We start from the raw sequence: 21555 nt of genomic DNA, 5'->3' as shown, positions 1-21555 counted from the left end.
GCAGCATAATTAAAATACATCTTTTCCATTGGTTGGGGAATGGGGTATCTGCTCCCTGTTTTGGTCCTGCTGATCCCCCAGGGCTGGAAAATCAGAGTGCCATTGCCTGCTTCTGTGGGAGTGGGGTTGGAGTGATAGGCTAGAAGATCAGCTTTTGGCTTGGCTTCCCTGAAACCACAAAGCAATAGTGTTGGAGAGGTCTTGTGTTGGTGTTTGCCCAGAGTATGGCAGATATTGACAAATATCCTGGTTCTTTGGCTTGGAGGAACAAGCTTTTCTTGCTATTTATTTTGTCTCAGGTTGGAGGCTTCTGTTGTGCCCTGTCCAGGATGTATAGGAAGCAACAAAGAAACCCAGAAAACTCTCCTCAGTGTAGTTCCTCAAGTTCCAAGATCCCTTGGCAGTCATCTTTTTGTTTCAACTTCTCAGAATTTTCCTGTGATTTTTGTTGCCTCATGTCCGAAGTTTTCCCGTTGGAACAGGGAGGACTTGAGAGGAATAGGACTGGAAGTCCTAGGCCAGAACTGGAAGTCCAAGGTCTTGTTTTTTATGTAATGCTTTATCAAGATTTCATCTTTTCTAGTGGTAAAATAAATTGCCTCATTTCAGAAAGTGTCTCTGTGCACAGATTTCAGACTAGATCCTAAGCATGAGTTTGAATCACTGCTGGTCATCATGAAGCAGGAACTCAATTCTATTAACTCTTTCCCCCTAAAGCCCAGCAGTGTTAATTATAATAAGAAGAATGAGAAGAATTAACAATTCTCAAGTGCTTAATATATGCTGGGTCCTGGGTTAAGTACTCGGCAGGCATTTTTAAATTTAATTTTCCAAAATAGTGCATGAACTGGATATGGTTATCACCCTCATGTTCTAGATGAAGCCACTGAGGTTAAAAGAGGCTAAAATATTTGACACCAAATCCACATAGCCTGGGAGTGGCAGGACTTTTCCAACTTAGTGATTCAAAAAACTTCTGAATTTCATATTCAAATCCAGATGACTAGCCCTACTCCCAAAGATCCTGATTTGGTGGGTATAAGGCCAGGGTTAGCAATATGTAATATTGACTTGGCAGGCTAGAAAACTGAGGTAGGAAGCCCTCTATTCACACTCTGACAAACATCTAAGGCACTGAGGCATTTGCTTCATCTTTGGTAAGATGGCTTTCACCAATAAAGGATGAAGAAAAAAAGCAAGTTTGTCTTTTATAAAGAAAACAAGAATTTGGGGATGATCCTCTCTTCTGGGTTTTGCCCAAGAAGATGTCTAAGACTTTCTAATATGCTGTGTGGGGTTTACTGCACATCCGCTGTCATACCACTGGGCGGGGCAATCGGACTCACTCCAGAGTGGTCACTTGGATGTTTCTTGAATGTTCTGTTTCATAGGAAACAAAATTGTGGTTATCCTTAAAATATATATCATGTGTTTGGATGTTTTTGACTTTATAACACTCTTTTTATAGTGTGCCAACTACCAGATCCTTTTATAGTGTACAAAAATAGTCACTTTCCTCACATAAACTGTTTTATACATTGTCATGTAATTTTAAGGTACAAAAACTGTCAGAGAAAGTTTTATACAGAGAGGACTCTTAATTTACAACACATTATTGTTATAATACTTTCCCTTTTTCTTTCACATGATTCAAAATGTCATGTAGAAACCTTCTACTTAGAGTTTTTCTTATTTACTTATTTTTGTTAAGAAATTGACATTTGACAAATTATCCTTGAATCACTGCTCATCAAAGACTTTCTAACTCGGGATAATCTATAATTGGGGACCAGGTCTTCTGGTTTTAAGGACGTTGTGAATTTAGAGACCTGGGAATAATAACATTTTTAAATTTGGTTTTCATTAACTTTGGATGTATGATCATTTAAATGTTTAGATGATCATTTTGAGGTTTATCTTTGTGCTATCTTGTTAAAGACAAATCCTGAACAAATTATTGGCTTAATTATGATTACACAGGAAATGTTTCAAATGTTCCTAAAAATAAGCATGCTGAAACACAGAAAGAGTACCCTTTGTAGGCAAAGAACTGATTTACTATTTAAAATCCACTTCTGTATATTATTAAGTTTTCTTATGGATTTACAAGATATCTCTGGTCTAATTTTATTTATTTGTAAGAAATAATGTTTCATATTTTTCATTTGTTTAAGCTGGATTATTACTCAGGCAAAATTAATGAAATTCCAATGTGGAAAGAACGTCTTCCCACTCAGCATGGATTGAGGATATCCTCACACATTTCAGAGACAACAGCCAACTCTACCCTTAGCGGAAGAAGAGAACCAAGTTTGTGTTCTTTTAAGCTGTGCAAAGAGCTTTATGTGGGAAGAGAATATTACCCATGCATTTAATTAACATATGAAAAAAGTAAATGACCATCTTCAAATTTACAATGTAACTGTGAAAATGAAAACAACACTTCAGATATTTAATAGCCCTTTTTACCTTATGTGTTAAATACATTTAAATAATTCAAAAGGTACTAGGGAAAGAATAACCACAGAATTAATGTGCAAGAGAGTCAGCAGGGCACTTTGTAAGCACCAATCTAAATAGCTAACAAGGAGAATGTGGGAAAAAGGAAGAATCAACAAGTAGGAAAATGTTTGTATATCACAACAGGCGTGTATTATTATTATGTGAAATTTACAACACCCACTAGCAAAGAAACATGGGAAATAAAATTAAATTAATGTGCAATTGTAAAAATTATAGTCTCATATAAATAAAACTGAGACTTATGTTTTCCAAATAGAAAAACAAATAGTCATTAAAAATCCAAAGACCTTATGTTCTTCCAAGAAGGAATAAACATTTTTTTAAGTCTGACAGTGTTTTCGTGAGCTATTTTACATTGTTCATAGAGTCCTACATATTATTGTCAAAATAAAAAATTAACTTCTAAGCAAATTAAATTAAGGTAAAATTTGGTATCATTGTACCAACATCCAGATGGTAAAACCTTTCTTTGTATGAACAGCAAAATTACCTTTCACTGCCTTGTTTATTTCTGAAAATATAGGGGTCCTTTTTCTTCATGCATACATTCATTCAACAAATATGTGCTGAGCATTCCAATTTACTGGCTTTTGGACATACAGTGCAAACAAAACAGATATGATTCCTGCCCTCATGGAGCTTAAAAATCCTTCCAAACACTTGTTTTTGTCCAATCTATGAAATGAATCTTGACACTCAAAAATTCTGCACAGCTGTTGGAATGTTTCATCTTTGGAATATTGCAGGTGTCCGTCCTCATGGGTAGTGTAAGTTTAAGTTATACAGTTGGATAAACCAGATGTAGTAAGGACAAACACATTGCATTTAACACTTTTCTGTTTGTGTGTAACTATTTTGGCTCATAGTCAACAACACAGTTTTACCTTGCTTTGGGGTCTGTTTGACAGGATTTATTTTGCTAGAATCTTGAGGTCTGAGGCTATGAACACTTTTGAGTTTCATTGTTTTAGAACTCTGAGAACTGAATTCAAAGCTTAGTTGAATGAAATGATTCAGTCACTCATTCACTCACTGACATTCAGCAAATACTTGTTGAGGAAAACAGACAATGCTCCCTGCCATTGTGAAGCTTACACTCTAGCAGAGGGAGACAAAGAACAAGTAGACGTACATGAAAAGTACTATGGACAAAAGAGAAAGTAAAACAGAGTGAGGCAGATTGGAAGTGGCAGGGTCAGAATGGCAGGTGGAAATGGTAAATGTGGTAGTTAAGGTAGACCTCATGGAGCAAAGAAGTGAAGGATTTAAGGGAACAATTAGTATAGATATCAGAAAGAAAAATGTTCCAAACAGGAAGATCAGCTGGAACAAAGTTCCTAAGGATGAGCAGGCTTGGTGAAGAGCAAGAAGGCCAGCACTCCTCGAGCAAGATGAGTAGGAGGGCAGAAGGCAGGAGGGGAAGTCGGGGGTAGCTTAGTGGGGAGGCAGGTGGATTACTCAGAATTCCAGAGCCCACCGTCAAGAATGAAACAAGGAAAGCTTTGCAGAATTTTGAGCAGAGGAGTGATATGATGTGACTTAGGTTTTTAAAAGGTAGCTCCAGCTGCCTTATTGAGACTATATTGCAGGGGAAGCATGCAGGCAGGGAGTCATGATAGGAGGCTCCCACAGACATTCAGACAAGAGGTGATGGTGGCTAAGGCCAGGATGTTTGTAAAAAGAAGTTGGATTCTGTATATATTTGGAAGTAGAGCCAGTAGGATCTGCTGATGAGTTAGATATGGAGTGTCAGAAAAAGAAGAATCAGGATGACTCCATTTATACACCATATAAACAAGCCTCAATGTTTCTTCTGTATATCATAGATTTCTAGTGGTCTTATTTCCTAATTCAAGATTCTAGTTAGGTGGCTTTTTTTTTTTTTTTTTTTTTTTTTTAGTCTAATCCTTCAGTTACTTACTGAACACTCACCATATGGTAGGTACTATGAGGGATGCAAGATGAGCAGAACATTAATTCTGGTCTCAAAGAAGATCTCAAGAGGCAATACAATTAGAGATTGAGATACACCATTGAGGAAAAACAGATCAAATGTTATAGGGAATCAGACAAGAGAGATGTTCCTTTGAACTGCGAGAAAAAAGGACACTCAACATCAAGTTAGCTTGAGCAGAGCTTCAAGAATAACATGGGCTTGAGGATTGCCATGCTGAGATGCATTCTGGGTCGGCAAAGGGGCCAGCACAGTGTCTGGTCCAGGCGAGAATGAGTGCCGTTTAGCTGGATGGAGCAGCTGGGAATAAAAGATTAGGCAAGCTGTCCTCCTATTTCAGAGTGCTCTGGCCCAAGGAGGTGGCAGGAAAGATGAGAAGTGTGGGAATGTGTGAGAGATGTTTCAGAGGTAGCACCACTGGGATAGCAAGTATCAAAGGCAAGGCTGGGGATGAAGGCCCTGTCATCAAGAGGATGATCATGCCAAAATAGAAATAGGGGCATAGAGGGAAAGCACTTTCTAAAATCTTTCCATCTGGACCTCAGAGGTAAAGTGAAAGGGAAAAACTAAGATCACATCTTACGGCAAATAGTTAACACATCGCCATTTTCCCAGCAGCAAGTTTGTGGACCTATTTTTCTTGATACTCTATTTGCTTGGGCTATGATTGTGATTTGTGTGATCTCAGGCACTCTTGGGAAAGCAAAGAAGAAGATGGTAAATATAAGGCTGATTCCTGTAAGATAGAGATTAAGAAGCACAGGAAAATTTTATTAAATTATAAAGGACCTTCAGAGGCTTACAGAAGAACTTTTCAAAGCTCATCTGTAGCAAGAGCCACAAATAACCACCTGCTCCAGCTCTGTTCAGTTCCTCCCCTCAAAACTGAATCGAAATGCAATCTGGCTTCTCTGACTGGAAACTTCTTCCGGTATTTTCCTTAATGGAGCACAGAGGCAGAGGAGGTGAGGAGAAGGTCACTACTTTGAAGGTCTATGAAGCTTAAAATGTTCTGGCTACAGATTTCAGCTGAACCAATTTTGTTTTCCATGGTGAAGTCTAACCAAACAAAATCCTGGGAATGAGCCCAAAGAGTTTGTATTGGATACTTGAATTTTACAAGGCAAAGAAGTGGGAGAATTGATTATTTTGGCAAAGAACACATTGTCAGCAAGGTGTTTCTTCACCCTTTTCAGCATTTTCAGAAGTGCTGAAAATAATTAGAAGCAAACACAAATGTTGGAAAGAAGCATTCAGGGGAGCCCTTCCTCCAGTCCACAGTTTTTCAGAGACCTCAGCCTCAAGTTTGGGTAGCGTGCTCTGAGGGGAGATGGCATGTTTGCTAATGAATATGAATAGCATTTCCTTATGGGCCATATATTTTTCCAGCAGGAAATGGATAATCTACTATGACATTTCAGTGGGTTGGAACAAGATAGATAAATCAAATGCAAGTTGCCCTGTTTCTTTTTCAAATGAAAGATAAATGCCTTAATGGATTAGCAATCATGAAATATATAAGTATTTATAATACAGTACTGCTTTATAACACCATCTGCCAAAGAATGGTATTTATTCAGCCACTGATATGAGAACAGATTTTCTTCCACATTATGCAGGGAGGAAATACATCGTAGTGTTAACGAGCATGCACTTAGTATTTAGCCAGCCTAAGTAGTAACGAAATTCTTTAGTTGACTGGCTGTGTAATTTTGATAATGTTACTTAACCCCACTTCCCTTGTTGATAAAATGGTGTAATAATAATCCTGCTTTTAAAAGTCTTTTAGTCTATCAAACAAGGTAATATATGGAAAGCATTCCACCAAATGTCCAACACATGTAAGTACTCAATATATAATAGCTGTTATCATCATTCCAGTGGTCAAAATTGGCTCTGCACAAGATGAGAGTTTCAAAGTATTTGGACCATCTGAACTGAATGCTTTCTAGAGGAGTGCTGAGGGGCTGGGTGAAGGAGTCCCTCCTTTGGTTTCAGCAAATAGATCTCTGTATTAAAGTTGAGGCATGTAATCAGTCTTTGTCAGCTAGGGTTATGCTGTAGTAACAAACAGTCCCCAAATAACATTGGCTTAGGACAACACAAACGTATCTCTTGCTCACAGAAATGTGCAATCTGGATTGAAAGGGCCCCAGACTGATGGAGCAGTCACCATCTCACACATGGCCAAGTCACTACCTCAGAGAGGCCTAGAGGGTCTTAAATCAGCAATTGAGTGTTCTGGCCTGGAGGTGGCATACACAGCCCCTCTGTTCACAGTGTGTTGGCCAGTAACGTGACCTCATCCACCATCAAAGGGGTCAGGACAGGCAATACCAGCGTGCTCCCGGAAGGTGAGAACTGGAGATTTAATGGACCTCACTGATGACTACCACAGGGCCATAGACATCATTGAAAATATACTCTTACCTTACAGGTGGTGGTTCTGGAGGACTTCTTTATTGAGTTACAAAATAAGGAATTAAAATTTGCTACAGCTGTAATGACAAATGGTGCCTGTGAACTCTGGATGAGACTAGGGTGATCCATCCAAGCTGGTGGTACATACCACGTTTGCCTTGAGTTTCTGGGATGCCTGACCACAAAAGTAGTGCCACAGATTGAGTTCTTCTGTTAAAGAGGTCCAAAGCCATTTTGATTCTCTGTGGCTTTTTCCCACCGCCCATGCGAGTTTAAATGGCTTTATCTGTTTTTATCTCACATCTAATGGGCTTAATGTGTTCTAACTGTGTGGCTCCATTTGGCGCCTTGGATGCTATGGCTGAGAGGCGCCATATAAAAAATATTGTTATTGTTATGATGATGAGTTCAAGCACTGGAGGGGAAATTGTGAAATAACTTGGTACTGGAGCTATCATCATTTTCAGCAAAATGAAGTTTGGCTTCTTATTATACTAGTAAGCCTTGAAGATTAAATGGTATCTACAGCATGTATCTTAGTGATGGGCCAAAGAAGTCAAAATAAAAATGTTTGATATAGCATTTCATATATTATAAAACAGATGTTTGCTTTTAAGTATTCTTGATATTTTTAAAAAGTTGACACCCGTATCAGACATTAAAAAAGAAAAGAAAAGGTGCACACACTTAACTTTTAATTTTCTTTATTCTTGCTTCCATTATGATCAGACAAGCCAGCTATGTTAATTAATTTAACCCTTCGTGTTGATCGTTTGCCAGTTTGCTCTGAGGTTGAGCAACGGATTGTTTCATTGCTTTAGAAATGCATCATCAAGACAGGAGGTGCATGGAGTTCTGGAAAAAAGGACTGTTTAGGTCCCTTCCCTCATGATGATGTGATATTATGTTCCCATTACTTGAATATTCATTATGGTTTCCCACATGTTTTTGGCTACCTCTGTTTCCTGCAACTGTTTACATTATTAAGTTGGTCTGGATTATAGAAATGTAGTTTGAATTCTGTATATAGTTAGAGGAACTTGGGATGTTTGCATAGATTGGGTAGATTCCCTTTTTAGCCTAAGAGAATCATGGAAGTTTTCTAAAAAGAGATGAGACAAAATAGTCAGGGTCTTGTTACTGAAGGGCCTCAAACCACAGATGGAAAACACTACAGGGCTTGTCTGAGGAATTCTCTGGCACGCCAGGAACTGGCCCTCCCTGTGCCTTGAACCAGATAACTTTCCACAGGGAGCAAAGGGAAGGCTTCATTCCTTTTGGGGCGGGTAGAAGGGAAAGGTTTGGAGTACATTGCCTGACTCAGGAACATGGGACATTGGGAATGAATTGATGGGGCTGTGATTCTAGGGATTCCTACAAGGAAATAAGTGGCATCTGACAAACGAATTTGAAAAGATGAGGTAATAATGAATACATATTGCATAAGTTATCTGGTAGAACTGTAATCTAGAAGGACAGAGACAACAGACTGGTCAGAAGATGAAATGCAAAGTTGTTCTTGGCATGTTCTACTCCAAGACCGCCTGAATTTGGTTTCAAACTTAGACAATCCCCTCTTTTTGGGCGTCTGGATGGCTAAGTTGGTTCAGCGGCTGCCTTCGGCTCAGGTCATGATCTCAGGGTCCTGGGATCGAGCCCCACATGGGGCTCCCTGCTCAGCGGGGAATCTGCTTCTTCCTCTGCCTCTGCCCCTCCCCCTTGCTCGTGCGTGCATGCACGCTCTCTCTCTCTCAAATAAATAAATAAAATCTTAAAAAAAGAAATCCCCTCTTCTTTTACTCTTCCCCTTTCCCCAGGAAGCAGTGTAGCCCATTGGCAAAGACGGGATTTGGAGTGAGATCGGGTATGAATCCTGGCTCTTCTTGCTAACTCTGTGACCCTGAGCACGTGACTTCCTGTCTATGCCTCTCAGTTTCCCCATTTGTAAAACGGTGATAATTGGAGGTTCTGGCATTTTCTGAAGGGCTGAAAGAATCAGATGTATAAATCCCATAAAATAGTGCCTGGCACATGGTGTTTGTTAAATAAGCAAAATAAGCTCCATGTTTTCAAAGTTCCTTCTAATATAACTCGTTAAAATCCAAGGGAGTATAGAATTGATTTCTGGTGTAGGTTCCGATGCTGTTGAAAACAGTAAGTGTATACTTAGCAGATGTGTGACGTGGGTAACCTAACCTCCCTTAGCCTGCCTTTGCTATCTGCAGGAAGAGGAGAAAAATACCTATTTCCAAGGGTGTGTAATGGATAATGAACAAAATAAACATTCGAAAAGTGCCCATCATGTAATATGTGCTTAAGGAATGGTGGATTCCTTTCTCCCTTTTCTTTTTCCTTTTAAATACTTGTATCCTTGACTGTGAGGGATTTTTTTTTTTTTATGTTATGTTAGTCACCATACAGTACATCATTAGTTCTGATGTAGTGTTCCATGATTCATTGTTTGCGTATAACACCCAGTGCTCCATGCAGTACGTGCCCTCCTCAATACCCATCACCGGGCTAACCCATCCCCCCACCCCCCTCCCCTCTAGAACCCTGAGTTTGTTTCCCAGAGTCCATAGTCTCTCATGGTTCGTCTTTCCCTCTGATTTCCTCCTTTCATTTTCCCTTCTCACTCCTAATATCCTCCATGTATTCCTTATTTTCCACATATAAGTGAAACCATATGATAATTGTCTTTCTCTGCTTGACTTATTTTACTTAACATAATCCCCTCCAGTTCCATCCCTGTCGATGCAAATGGTGGATATTCACCCTTTCTGACGGCTGAGTAATATTCCATTGTATATATGGACCACATCTTCTTTATCCATTTGTCTGCTGAAGGACATCTTGGCTCCTTCCACAGTTTGGCTATTGTGGACATTGCTGCTATGAACATTGGGGTGCAGCTGTCCCTTCTTTTCACTACATCTGTGTCTTTGGGGTAAATACTCAGTAGTGCAATTGCTGGGTTATAGGGTAGCTCTATTTTTAACTGTGAGGGATTTTTAAACATTAAAAACTTTTAGCCCCAACTTGCTGTCATGAATCTGAAATGCAGCTAAGCTGTCAGTGTTCTGGGAGGCCTATGTCTGAAATTGGCAGGTAACCTGGGCTCTGCTTAGGAATCTAGGTTGCAAAGGCAAGCACTGCAGCAGAATGAAAAAAAAATGGTAGCAGCCAGCATGTATTAAGCGCTTACTGTGTGCTTGGTACTTTTCTAAGAATTTTTTCCTAAGTCCTCACAACTTGATAGGGTAGGTGCCATTATCATCCTTATTTTACAGAGAAAGAGACTGAGGCACTGGTTGGTTTAGTAAATACTAAAGGAGATACAGCCGGGATGTGAAGCTAGACAGTCTGGTTCCAGAACCCACACTCTTAATCACCTGGCTATATCACTTCTCAAACCCAGCGGCTACAAAGTCAGCAGATCTGTATGTGCATCTGCTATATGTTCTTTATACACATTTCATAACCTCTCTAAGCTCCATGCTGCTCTTCTGCGATAATGGAATAAAATGAATTAATGAATATTTTAAAAGTGCCTAAGGTCGTTGTGAGGATTGATTTAGATAACAACCAGAAAGCACTCCGCCCCAGGCCTGGTTTCCAGCAAGGACTCACTAAGTCATACTCTCAGATGTTCCGGTGTATGACTTACAGGCTGTGACGGGACTCTTCCTCACCTGCCTTTGCATTGTGTTGGCCGCCAGCTCTTGAACTCTGGATTCCATGAAGTTTATCAGTTCAGCCTCTCAGGAATGGGCACACACAGAAGTTGAAGTACAAGGTGTTGCCATTTTCCTAGAATCCTATAGACTACCCCTGAGGGGACCCCAGAGGGCATTTCACACACAGTCCTCACTTAGAGGTGGTACAACCTACAAGCAATGCCACCCAGCCCCCTTCCTGGGGAGGGGCATAAGGAGACCCAGGGCCTTGACCATTAGTTGTTAGACTAGGTGGTCTCCTCAAAAGGACGGCACCTGCGGTTCAGGATTTAGTACCAAGTTATGTGCTCGGGATTGCTGTGGTGGGCATGTGTTTCAGTGTTTTCTATTTGATTGACTTTATTAAGGCAGAGGAAAGACTTTCCCACCTTAGTTTATCCCTAAGTGGCTATGACTCAGTTTCCCTCCCTGCCTCTTTCTGTGGGGCACAATGTTTACAGTTCTTTCAAAAATAAAAATGTCCTATTTTTGGCTGTCAAGTCAATGGGAATTTGTCTGTTTAAGGTCAAGAAATGCATTTACCTCCAAACTTACCAGCTCTAGATATTAACTTCTTATTCATTTATTTTGCTTCCTTTGGGCACAAAACATTTTGATGCAATAGATATTGATATAGAGCTTAGATAGTAGAGAAAAAGCTCTTATTTATTTAAATAAAGAACTTATTTAAATCAGTTAAATAAATAAACAACTTACTTAAATCCTCAGTATCAGGGCACCTGGGTGGCTCAGTCAGTTAAGCAACTGCCTTCGGCTCAGGTCACGATCTCAGGGTCCTGGGATCGAGCCCCACATGGGGCTCACTGCTTAGCGGGGAGTCTGCTTCTCCCTCTCCCTCTGCCCCCCACCTCAGCTCATGCTCTCTTTTGTTCTTGCTCACTCTTAAGTAAATGAATAAAATCTTTAAAATCTTCAGCATCAAGGATGTTGGAATAAATACAGTTGCCATGAAAATATAGTGTTTTGGAATGTGGACATTTAGATGGTAAGTGACTTCTAAATTTATATGTCCTGGCCCCAAATCTTCCCTGAATTCCAGACTTGCATAGCTAAAGGCCCACTGACCTCTGTCCTTGGATATCTCATAGGCACCGCAGACAGCATGTCCAAAAGAGAATTTGACTTCTGCTTCCACCAAAACCTGTCCATATGCAATTCACTCAGTCTTCGCCATCTGGCAAATGGCCCCACCAGTTTTCAACCCCAAAACACAGGATTCTCCTTTGATCCTTTCTTTCCCTTCACAGCTACCCTAGCCCATGTAATCCATCAGTAAACCCTGTCATTCTATCACCAGCATAGCTCTCAAACACATCCACTTTTCTCAAACCCTACAGGCACTGTCCTAGTCCGGCCACCACCATCTTTTATAATCTACCCACAGCAGCCTCCAACAGCCTCATGCTCTGCTTAGCAACATGAGTGTTCCATCACTGCTCTCAAAGCTCCATGGAACTCAGAATAAGATCCAACTTCCCTACTGTAACTTCTTTATTTTTTAAGATTTTATTTATTTATTTGAGAGAGAGAGTGCAAGCAGTGGGGGAGTAGTGGCAGAGGGAGAGCAAGAGAGAGAGAGAGAATCTCAAGCAGACCTCATGCTGAGTGCAGAGCCTGACGCAGAACTGATCTTACCACCCTGAGATCATGACCTGAGCTGAAACCAAGAATCAGACGCTCAACCGACTGAACCACCCAGGTGCCCCATCACTACCATACCTTCTAAGTCCCTGTGCATTCTCTGCTCTGCCTCTCCCTCCAACTTCATTTAGAACCTCCCTTCTACCAAATTCTTGTTCTAACCACATTGGATCTTTTTTGAGTTTTTTGAACATCAAACCTGTTCATGCTGCCTGGAATCTTCTTTCTTCCACTAATTGTACTAATAGCTCAGTTTAGGGCTCAGTCTAAGGATCATCTAATCAGTTTGGCCTTATCACCCATGCCATCTAGAACAGTCAGCTGGGGACACATTCTAGTACCTCCTGTTCTCCTGCCCTTTCTTGCCTTAGGGGATTTCAGCAAACTTTCGGGGCAACCTGTCTTCTCCCCACTCTGCCTATAATGTTCTCATCTTCCCAGCTAGATTTTAAATAATTTTATAATTTCTATAAAATTTTAACTTTATTTGTTGACTTGTTTATTGTCTCTCTCCCAAATCAGAATATAAATTCCACGAGAGTAGGGTCCAGGTATATTTGCTAAAACATATCTAGGTCATACAGCCAAGATCCTGACGCAGGGATAGATTCTAAAAAATTATATGTCGAATTAATTAGTGGCTAAATTAATTAATTAAAATGACAGAAATGGTATTTATTCAAATATGTTTAATTGTTAGCAATCTTTCGTTCAACAAATTTGTGTCAAATGACAGAGCATGGATCATGAAATCTGATGGACAGGGGATCTTGTCCTGGTTCTATTATTTATTTAGCTGGGTAACCTTAGACAAATTAACCAACCCTTTAAAGGACCTCGGTTAAAACGCCTAGCAGAAGAAGCTGTGCTTTCTTTCCTGCATGGCCACCAAAGGAGGAAGGTGCATGAGGCACCATCGGCCAAGCCCACTGGTCGGCAGCATCTGTGGGCCAGTCGCTGGGCTCTTCGAGGTGCAACAGAGCCTATGAAGTGAAAATGAATGAAGGTCGTTCTGATGTTTTCCAGAAACCACTCAGAGGATGGCTCTGATAAAACCACTAGGAGCACAACTGCACATAATGAGCATATAGGTAGCTGCAGATGAATATTCAAGTCCATAACTATCATGGTTAAAATTCTTCATTGCCTCAAAGGCATGCAATTGGAAGGAAAAATGAAGAAGGTCAAGAAGACATGAATTGAAACATGATGAAAATTAATATTTAACATTGATCACCTCACAGTAAGTTATATAGAAAAATACATGTCTGAATACTTGTAATTGCTGGGCAGTAAAGTCTATTATCTTTAAAATATATCAAATGTTTATCAAACAGCTCTATTCTCATAATCACTAGTCAGACTTGTTTTTAACATACTTTAAGGATAATATGCTCTTGTCAATACCTGGCTCATTTGTGGAATGTGCCCCCACTTTGAGGGGGAAGTCAGCTGGGGACACATTCTAGTACCTCCTGTTCTCCTGCCCTTTCTTGCCTTAGGGGATTTCAGCAAACTAGATAACCATGGAGGCCTCCCCTTCAGAACCTGCTATGATACCTAAAAAACAAGTATTTGGAATCTCCTAAACACCTTAATGAATTATCCCTTGCAAGTAAAGATTTCACCTGTGACCTACAGAGTTTGTTTAAAACTTAAATCTTATTTTATTCTTTGTTTTTACCTTTGAATAAAAAAGTAATCCTGGGGGGAAAAATTAAAAAAAAAATAGAGGACCTCAGTTTTGTGATCCATAAAATGAGAGTTATTATAGTCTATGGGGAGGCGGGGTGGCTCAGTCAGTTAAACGTCCCACTCTTGATTTTGGCTCAGGTCATGATCTCAGGGTTGTAGATCAAGCCCCACATCGGGCTCTGTGCTGGGCATGGAGCCTGATTAAGATTTTCTCTCCCTCTCCTCCTCCCTCTCCTCCCCCCACCCACCTCACCCATGTGCGTGCTCTCTCTCTCTAAAAAGAAAAAAAAGAAAGAGAGAGAGAGAATTACAATGGTCTCTATTTTATAAATTGAAAAGTCCAATGAAATAATGCAGATAAAAACACAATCTACACTCATTACAGGTGTTTAAGAAAAGATGCTTACCTTTCTCTTCCTTCTATAGCAAAATGAAAAGCATTGAGGGCCCATTAGCAAATACAACTGCATTCTCCTGCCCTCATAGGAAATACCGACAACTAAACAGACAATGTAATACACCATGCTTAGTGCTGTTATAGAGGACACACAGGTAATATGCACTACTCAAATGTTCTTGGCATCAAGGTCAAGTGGATTTCCTTTGTTTGTATCCCATCAGTTACTTAAAATCTTGCCACGTTATAATTTGCTTCATATTTGGATCTTTATTTTCTTATGCAAATTTTGTTTTTTCTAGAGTTTCTAATTATTTTTTTCTTGAGTGATGTAATTTTATCTTATTATTATATTTTTCCAATTTTTAAGTTGTTCTTATACAATTCAGGCTCTTTTGCTCTCTCAGACTCCCCTTTTGAAGGCCTCTGCCCTCTTCTGTTTCTACCTTATTGACTGTCCAGGTCTGAGTTAGCATCCTGAGGTCTTCCTTCCCTGCACTCCCTAGTTGGTTCTCACCGTGTACCAGAATTTTATCCTTCTATCATTTACTCCCATGTTCTACTGGATTCAACATCAAGAAACTTACTTCATAAACTTACTTAATCTTTGAAAGTTTGAACATGTCTTCATATTTGATTAATCATTTGTTTGGGTAGGCAGTTGTAGGTTTAATATTTTCATGTAGAAACTTGAAAGCAAGCTTCATTTTTCTTCTAGTTGCTAGTACAAACTAATAAGTTAGTCAAAATTGACACAACCAATCCTCTGCTTTCTGTCCTACTTCTCTTCTAAGACCTGTCTCTCTCATAACCACTGATTTTAAGATCAGAACCTCTTGGGGGGTGAAATGGACCATTAATACCCGTTTCCTCTACCTCTTTTAACACATCAACATTATCCTGTCCATGTCATTCTTAAATTTGTTGAAATATCTCATTCATTAGTGATGCTACCACCCATTCTCTTCACTTCTGAATTTTTATATTGATTTATTTAACTTCTAAACTTTTATGTCAGTGGTATTTCAGGAGAGAGTGGTTTGTGTTCAAAACCCCCCAAAATACAACTTGAAATTACTGTACAGACAGGTTGCCATCATTTAAATGCACTGTAATTTATTTAACCAGTGCTTAAGTTTTGGACATATTTTCCAGATATTTTTCAATATGGTAGCTACGTGACCTCTTCATCTGGAAGGAAGGGGTAGGAGATAGACCTATGGGCACAGTATATGAAGGAATGTGTTGGTAAACACCTAGTCCTAACAAAGTAACTTTTGGAAGCTAAAAGTGTTTTAAAAAAATGTACAGAATAACACACAAAGAACCCTTACAGCCTATAAGTTAGAAAGCTGTGTGGGAAGGAGATAGGTATTAAAAGAGTATTGAGTATATTTTGAAATTTATGTGGATCCTTGCCTATGGAATTTGTCAACATCCTGATTAAACCCATAGAAGAACATTTTTAAAGTAGAATTTCTCCATTCAAGTGTGGGAACACTTTTAAAACTCTTCATATTTAGTTACAAAATTCCTGCCAGGAGGACTGTACTGATTTATACTCCTACCAGTCACTGACCTCTTAAAAACAAACCAAAATAGCCACAAGATTTGCTAATTCTATAAACAAAATTGTACCTTATTATTATCTTCATATGTATTTCTTTGATTATTACTGATATTGAATATCACCCATATTATATTACTCAGATGCTCAAACCAACCCTCGGTAGGTATTGTCAACCTCATCTTAGAAATGTGTAGACTGAGGCTCAGGGACTTTAAGAATTCTCAAGATCACACAGCTTGCAAGTGTTTGAAAGCATATGTGAACACAGATGTGACTTTGCCAAAAAGTAATTTAAGAACATGTGACTTATCTGCTCATCTTTTTTTAATGGAAGATCAAATTATTCATTCTTTCTGGACCTTAGATGTAAATAATTATGTCAAACATTTTGTACTTCTTGAGACAAATGTATTTTAAAAGGACTTTATTCCCTTTGTGCAAAACCTAGATTGGGAGGGATGTCCCTGGAACTTAGCTTTCTCTGGGATCTGGATATCACCTTTATTTGTCCCATTGCATATATATATATATTACAGAGACTATAAATTTTTGTTTCTTAATAAACCACATGACAAAACAATACTTTATTTTAAAAATGTATAAAAATTACAATTTGAAAATTCCCAGTACAGTACAGGCATATATACACTATACTTTGATCTTAAATTACACGAACGAACCCCAGCTTCAGAATCTTTCTGAACTCAACCATATGCAAAATACCTGGTTTCTGAAGGGGCTTAGGGAAAAGCATATACAATTTATTAAACTGTGATATGGCTTCTTTAATAACATACAATTATTTAAAGAAGCATAGGCTTTCCAAACATACAGTATTTTCTAAGTGCCTTTATGCTAACAAGTCTAAAAACCAAGGAATACCATTCTAGTTCTTTAATAATACCACTCCAGTAAATGGTAGTTAGTAATACCATTCTAAATTCTTTAAGACTTTTTTGTGGAGACACCTGGGTGACTCTGTCGGTTAAGGGTCTACCTTCAGCTCAGGTCATGATCCCGGGGCCCTGGGATCCAGATCTCACATCGGGCTCCCTGCTCAGCTGGAATCCTGCTTCTCCCACTGCCTGCCACTACCCCCTGCTTGTGCTCTTTCTCTCTCTCTGACAAATGGATAAATAAAATCTTTATAAAAAAATAAGACTTTTTTTGCATAAAATGTTAAATACCTCTCATCCGGAGGTGGTAGCAGAGTCTTTGGGGTAGATCTGGAAGCTACTGTGAAAGCATAGTGTATAGTGGGAGTAACACAAGTTGAACTGCCCTTTAGTATGGCTGGACCTGAAGATTCCTTCCTATCATCACTGCATCGAGGCTCAAAGTCCAGGTTCTTAGTACTGATCCATGCTGCTAGGTGGATGGATCTTAGACATTATGCTATGTGAAAGAAGCTAGACACAAAAGGTCACATATTTTATGATTCCTTTTATAGGCAATATCCAGAATAGATCACTCCAGAGACAGAAAGTAGGTTCGTGGTTGTTGCCAGGAGTTCCAGGGGAGGGCTGAGTTGAGGGAAACTGCTTCAGGGATAGAGTCTGACTTTGAAGTAATGGAAATGTCTTGCAACTCTTAAATAGAGGTGGTCATTGCATGGCACTGAGACTATATGAAATGCCACTGAATTGTTCACCTTTAAATGGTTCATTTTCTGTTATGTGAACTTCACCTTAACAAATTATTATTTTGTTTAAAAACCCAAGTTCTTGCACCCAACAAACTTGGGAACTGACTCTCACTTCCCACCTGGGTGATGTTGGGCAGGTTATTCTCATTCCCTAACCTGAACCTTCACTCTGACCCTTGTACCCTAAGCCTCCTTGACCTTCAGTGTCCATCTGGGATTGTTGTGAGGGTTCTCGGACATGATGGCTCAGTAGCTAATGCACTTTAAGTTCTGACAAAATGGCAGCTGCCGTGCTGGGACCACCGGCAGTATATTCCCAGCAGCATTGGCCAGCCCAGATTCTCTGTGTAGTCAAGTGACTCTTTCCCAGCTGGGAGTCTCACTCCAGATCATTCAGTTAGGAAGAAGTCACATAACATTGATTCTCTCAGTGACATCCTTCTTTTGAAAGACACGTGTTAGATTAAAACTTGTTCATTAATGTCAAAATTGGAACCCACTCTGAGAGCAGTGAATAAGGATCACATGCCTAAAACATCAAATTATCAACCTTTTCATGAGAGTAGTGGACCCTGCCTCCCAATGCGTGCTCCTTGACTGAAAAGAGATGGACCAGTGAGAAAGCAGTCTGTGCTAGGGCATTTAGAAGGAAGTGTGAGCTTCTACGTGGCTTCTAAGAATGGAACAAATGAATAAACAAACAAAAAGCAGAGATAGCCCCATAAATACAGAGAACAAACTGGTGGTCGCCAGAGGGAAGGGGGAGAATGGGCAAAACGGGTGAAGGGGAGTGGGTGGTATGGGCTTCCGGTTATGGAATGAACAAGTCAGGGGGATGAAAGGCACAACACAGGGAACACAGTCCGTGGTACCACACCGGTGTGTGTGGCGGCAGATGGCGGCTAGCACTTATGGGAAGCACAGCATAATGGGTAGACTGTGTTGTACACCTGAAACTGATGTAACATTATGTGTCAACTCTACTTCAGTAAAAAATACAATTTAAAACAATAAAAAGAAGGGTGAGAAGAAAGCAAAACTTTGACCATCAGTTGAAAGTTTCCATTTGTCCATGGTGGATGGTGTGTGTCACACAAAAGTGTGGCTTGATGGTCTGGGGAGGTCTGTGTCCTCTCTATCATCAACAGTGGCTTACTTTTTATTAATGGAATTCTCCGAAGAGCTTGAAGCACATTTGCTGCTCTACTCACTGACGTTGTGTTACCCACACGCGCTTTGGTTTTGCGTGTCCTTCCTCCGTGCGCTCCAAATCAGGAGCAGGCTGGAAAAATTTTTATGAGATAGAAATGCACTGTTTTGTAGTCTTCTTGTGACTATCTAATTTGTTTTCCCGAAGCCTAATCAAATGAGATGTGAAGAACAGCCAACAGAAAGACCATTTATTGAGTGAGGCAGCAAAGGTAAAAATCTGCTGAAACAACATGCTCTGCGGCGCCCAAACAGCTTCTCTGGGGAAAACTGGAGAAGGAAGAGCAGGCTGCTAAGGTTATAGAGAGTGCAAGACGGTTGCAATGGACGTGGATGGGAGTCCTGGTGCTATTAGTTATTAGCCATGTGACCTTGAGCAAAACTTGAGCTTTTTGGGCTTTCGTGTCCTTACCATGAAGAATGAGGATCATAAAATCCATTTCCAACAGTTGTTGAAAGTCCTGCTTGAGTTACCCTGTGCACAGTGGCTCAGTGCTCTGCGAACAGCTGAATGAATATCCCCTCCCCCTTGCACTGCACATGCAAACCCAGATCTCCCTGATGACGAAACTCGCACGTATCACCTCTTTTCCCACCAAAAGTCTTCAGCAGGGTCTAGCAGAGCTTTAGTTGATCTGTGGTCTGTTGAATTAAACCTTATAGTTTATATAGGAGACACTGAATAAAAAACATCCAGATTACCTTCACCTGGGTCAGATTCCAGCACAGAGAGACACTATGTGGTCCTTGTTCTTTTGGATCCAGAGAGTCGACCCAGCTGAGTGACTGAGCCCCGAGAGTCTTGGTGACAGGACTGGCCACTTCCGCATGGGCTGGCACACGCCAGACACATGCATATGCCCCCAACCCCCCTTCCCCCCCGCATGGGCAGGTCAGATGACCACGGCACAGTTGGATGAAACCGAGTCAAGAAAACCTCACATAAAAATACATTTCTTTCCAAAATGCGCCACCATTTTGTAATTGGCAGTGATAGTCTTGGCATTCATTGAAAACACCCCAGGCTGCTTGGGTAATGAATTTCCTAGGGTTAGTCATTAACAGGCTTCCTGCTTTCCTCCTCTTTTGACAGGCCCAGCTGTGAGATACAGTAAGTTCAAGATGTCAGAGGCCAGGCCACCCCCCCTGCTCGGGCAGCACACAGTGCACATCCTGAGGGAGGTCCTCGGATACAATGACAAGGCCATTGGGGAGCTGTTCAGCGCTGGAGTGGTGACCCAACACGAAGCCGAATGATCAAAAATGCTCTTTCTCAACACCACAACCTGAATGTACTTTGTTAGCAAAGGCAATCTTCTTTCTGGACCCTTTTCCCCAGTTCTGGTGCCTGCCTCTGCAAAGAAAAGTTAGAGTAATTCCAGATTTCCTGCCTGGCGCCTCCAGAATGGCTCTGGTATCAATGCATCTAGTGCTTTCTAAATGTGCCCCACCTTCTACTCCTTACCATTCTCCCCCCACCCCAGATAATAGATTAATTGTGGATTGGTGGGATTTTTTTTTTTTTTTGGTAAAGATTTTTTTTTTTCCTGGAAAAATACATTCCTCATTCTAATTACATTAATAGCCTAAACGTTTGCCCCTCCAGCCCACGCAGGTCTGAAAAAGAGCAGATCTCTTGCCATTCTCTACTTGCACATAAAGTCTTCATTTAAACCTTTGTTAGGAAGTCAAAGCAATAAGCAGAATGACAGTTTCAGTGATTGATTTTAAACAGAATAACTTAATTTTGAGCTCATGAGTCCTTTGTTAATCTGTAATTTAAACCATGGACTTTGCTGATGTCCGTTAGGAAAACTGAGCTTCATTCTCCCCATGGGGGTAAATATTTGCTTTACGTTGTATTTCTCTGATTATTTCATGATATGTGGCAGAAAATCAATTTCCATTGCTGCATTTTGGGGTGTATGGATCTATCTGCATTAGGGGGTGGAAAGTGGCTTTTTTAATCAGCACCTTATTTTGAGCCAAGTACAAATGCAATAGGTTTTTAAATGAGTGTCAAATGACCATCTAGGTATTGAATAATGTTTAAATAATAGGAGAATGAAAGGAGAACATTCTTTTGTAATCTGAGCACTCACTGTAGAAGAATATATAATGCCTTAATATTAAGTATTTGCATTTAAGTATTAAAGTATTTGTCAGAGAACTTAAAGTATAGAAAACATTTTCTGTCCAGAAGATGGCAACTGATTTGACTCTATGTTCCAGGATAAACTGTCGCTCAGGCTACCAGTCCCCCAAGCCCAGGTACAGACCTGCGCATCACATGACCTCATGATCAGTCTCCCGACATGATCTGAAGTCATGACCTTAAGGCAAACATTTTGCCATCATTTTATGACATACCACGTGGCAATTGAAAGTTAAGTTAGAGGTGTTCATCTTTCAAACTGTGAGTTAAAGCTGGTTTTACTTTCATGCTCTTTTTGATTGAGATGATTTGAGCTATTTATCCATGCTGTAAGCCCCAATATATTTCTAGAATCAAGGATTGCAAATAAATAGGAAATGTGTCTTCTCACAAGGCCTCATGGGACTTTTTTAGAAGAATGCCTACCAATTCTTTTTTTTTTTTTAAAGATTTTATTTATTTGTTTGACAGAGAGAGACACAGCAAGAGAGGGAACACAAGCAGGGGGAGAGGGAGAGGGAGAAGCAGGCTTCCCACTGAGCAGGGAGCCCGATGTGGGGCTCGATCCCAGGACCCTGGGATCATGACCTGAGCCGAAGGCAGACGCT

General features: G+C 40.2%; 1 protein-coding gene across 1 annotated transcript in view; it reads left to right on the top strand.

Annotated features, from left to right (window-relative positions):
* SUGCT (succinyl-CoA:glutarate-CoA transferase) overlaps window positions 1–21355 on the top strand; it is a 732205-nt gene extending 710850 nt beyond the window's left edge. Inside the window, exon 17 of the mRNA XM_032430614.1 lies at window positions 19886–21355. Coding sequence (XP_032286505.1) covers window positions 19886–20049 — 164 coding nt within the window. The 3' untranslated portion in view covers window positions 20050–21355. The remainder of the gene's footprint in view (window positions 1–19885) is intronic.
* The last annotated feature ends 200 nt before the right edge of the window (window positions 21356–21555 follow it).

This window comes from Phoca vitulina, unplaced genomic scaffold, assembly GCF_004348235.1.
Source record: "Phoca vitulina isolate PV1807 unplaced genomic scaffold, GSC_HSeal_1.0 scaffold44, whole genome shotgun sequence".
Classification (NCBI taxonomy): domain Eukaryota; kingdom Metazoa; phylum Chordata; class Mammalia; order Carnivora; family Phocidae; genus Phoca; species Phoca vitulina.
Note: the sequence above shows the minus strand (reverse complement) of the source record. Positions and strands in the feature narration are given on the sequence as shown.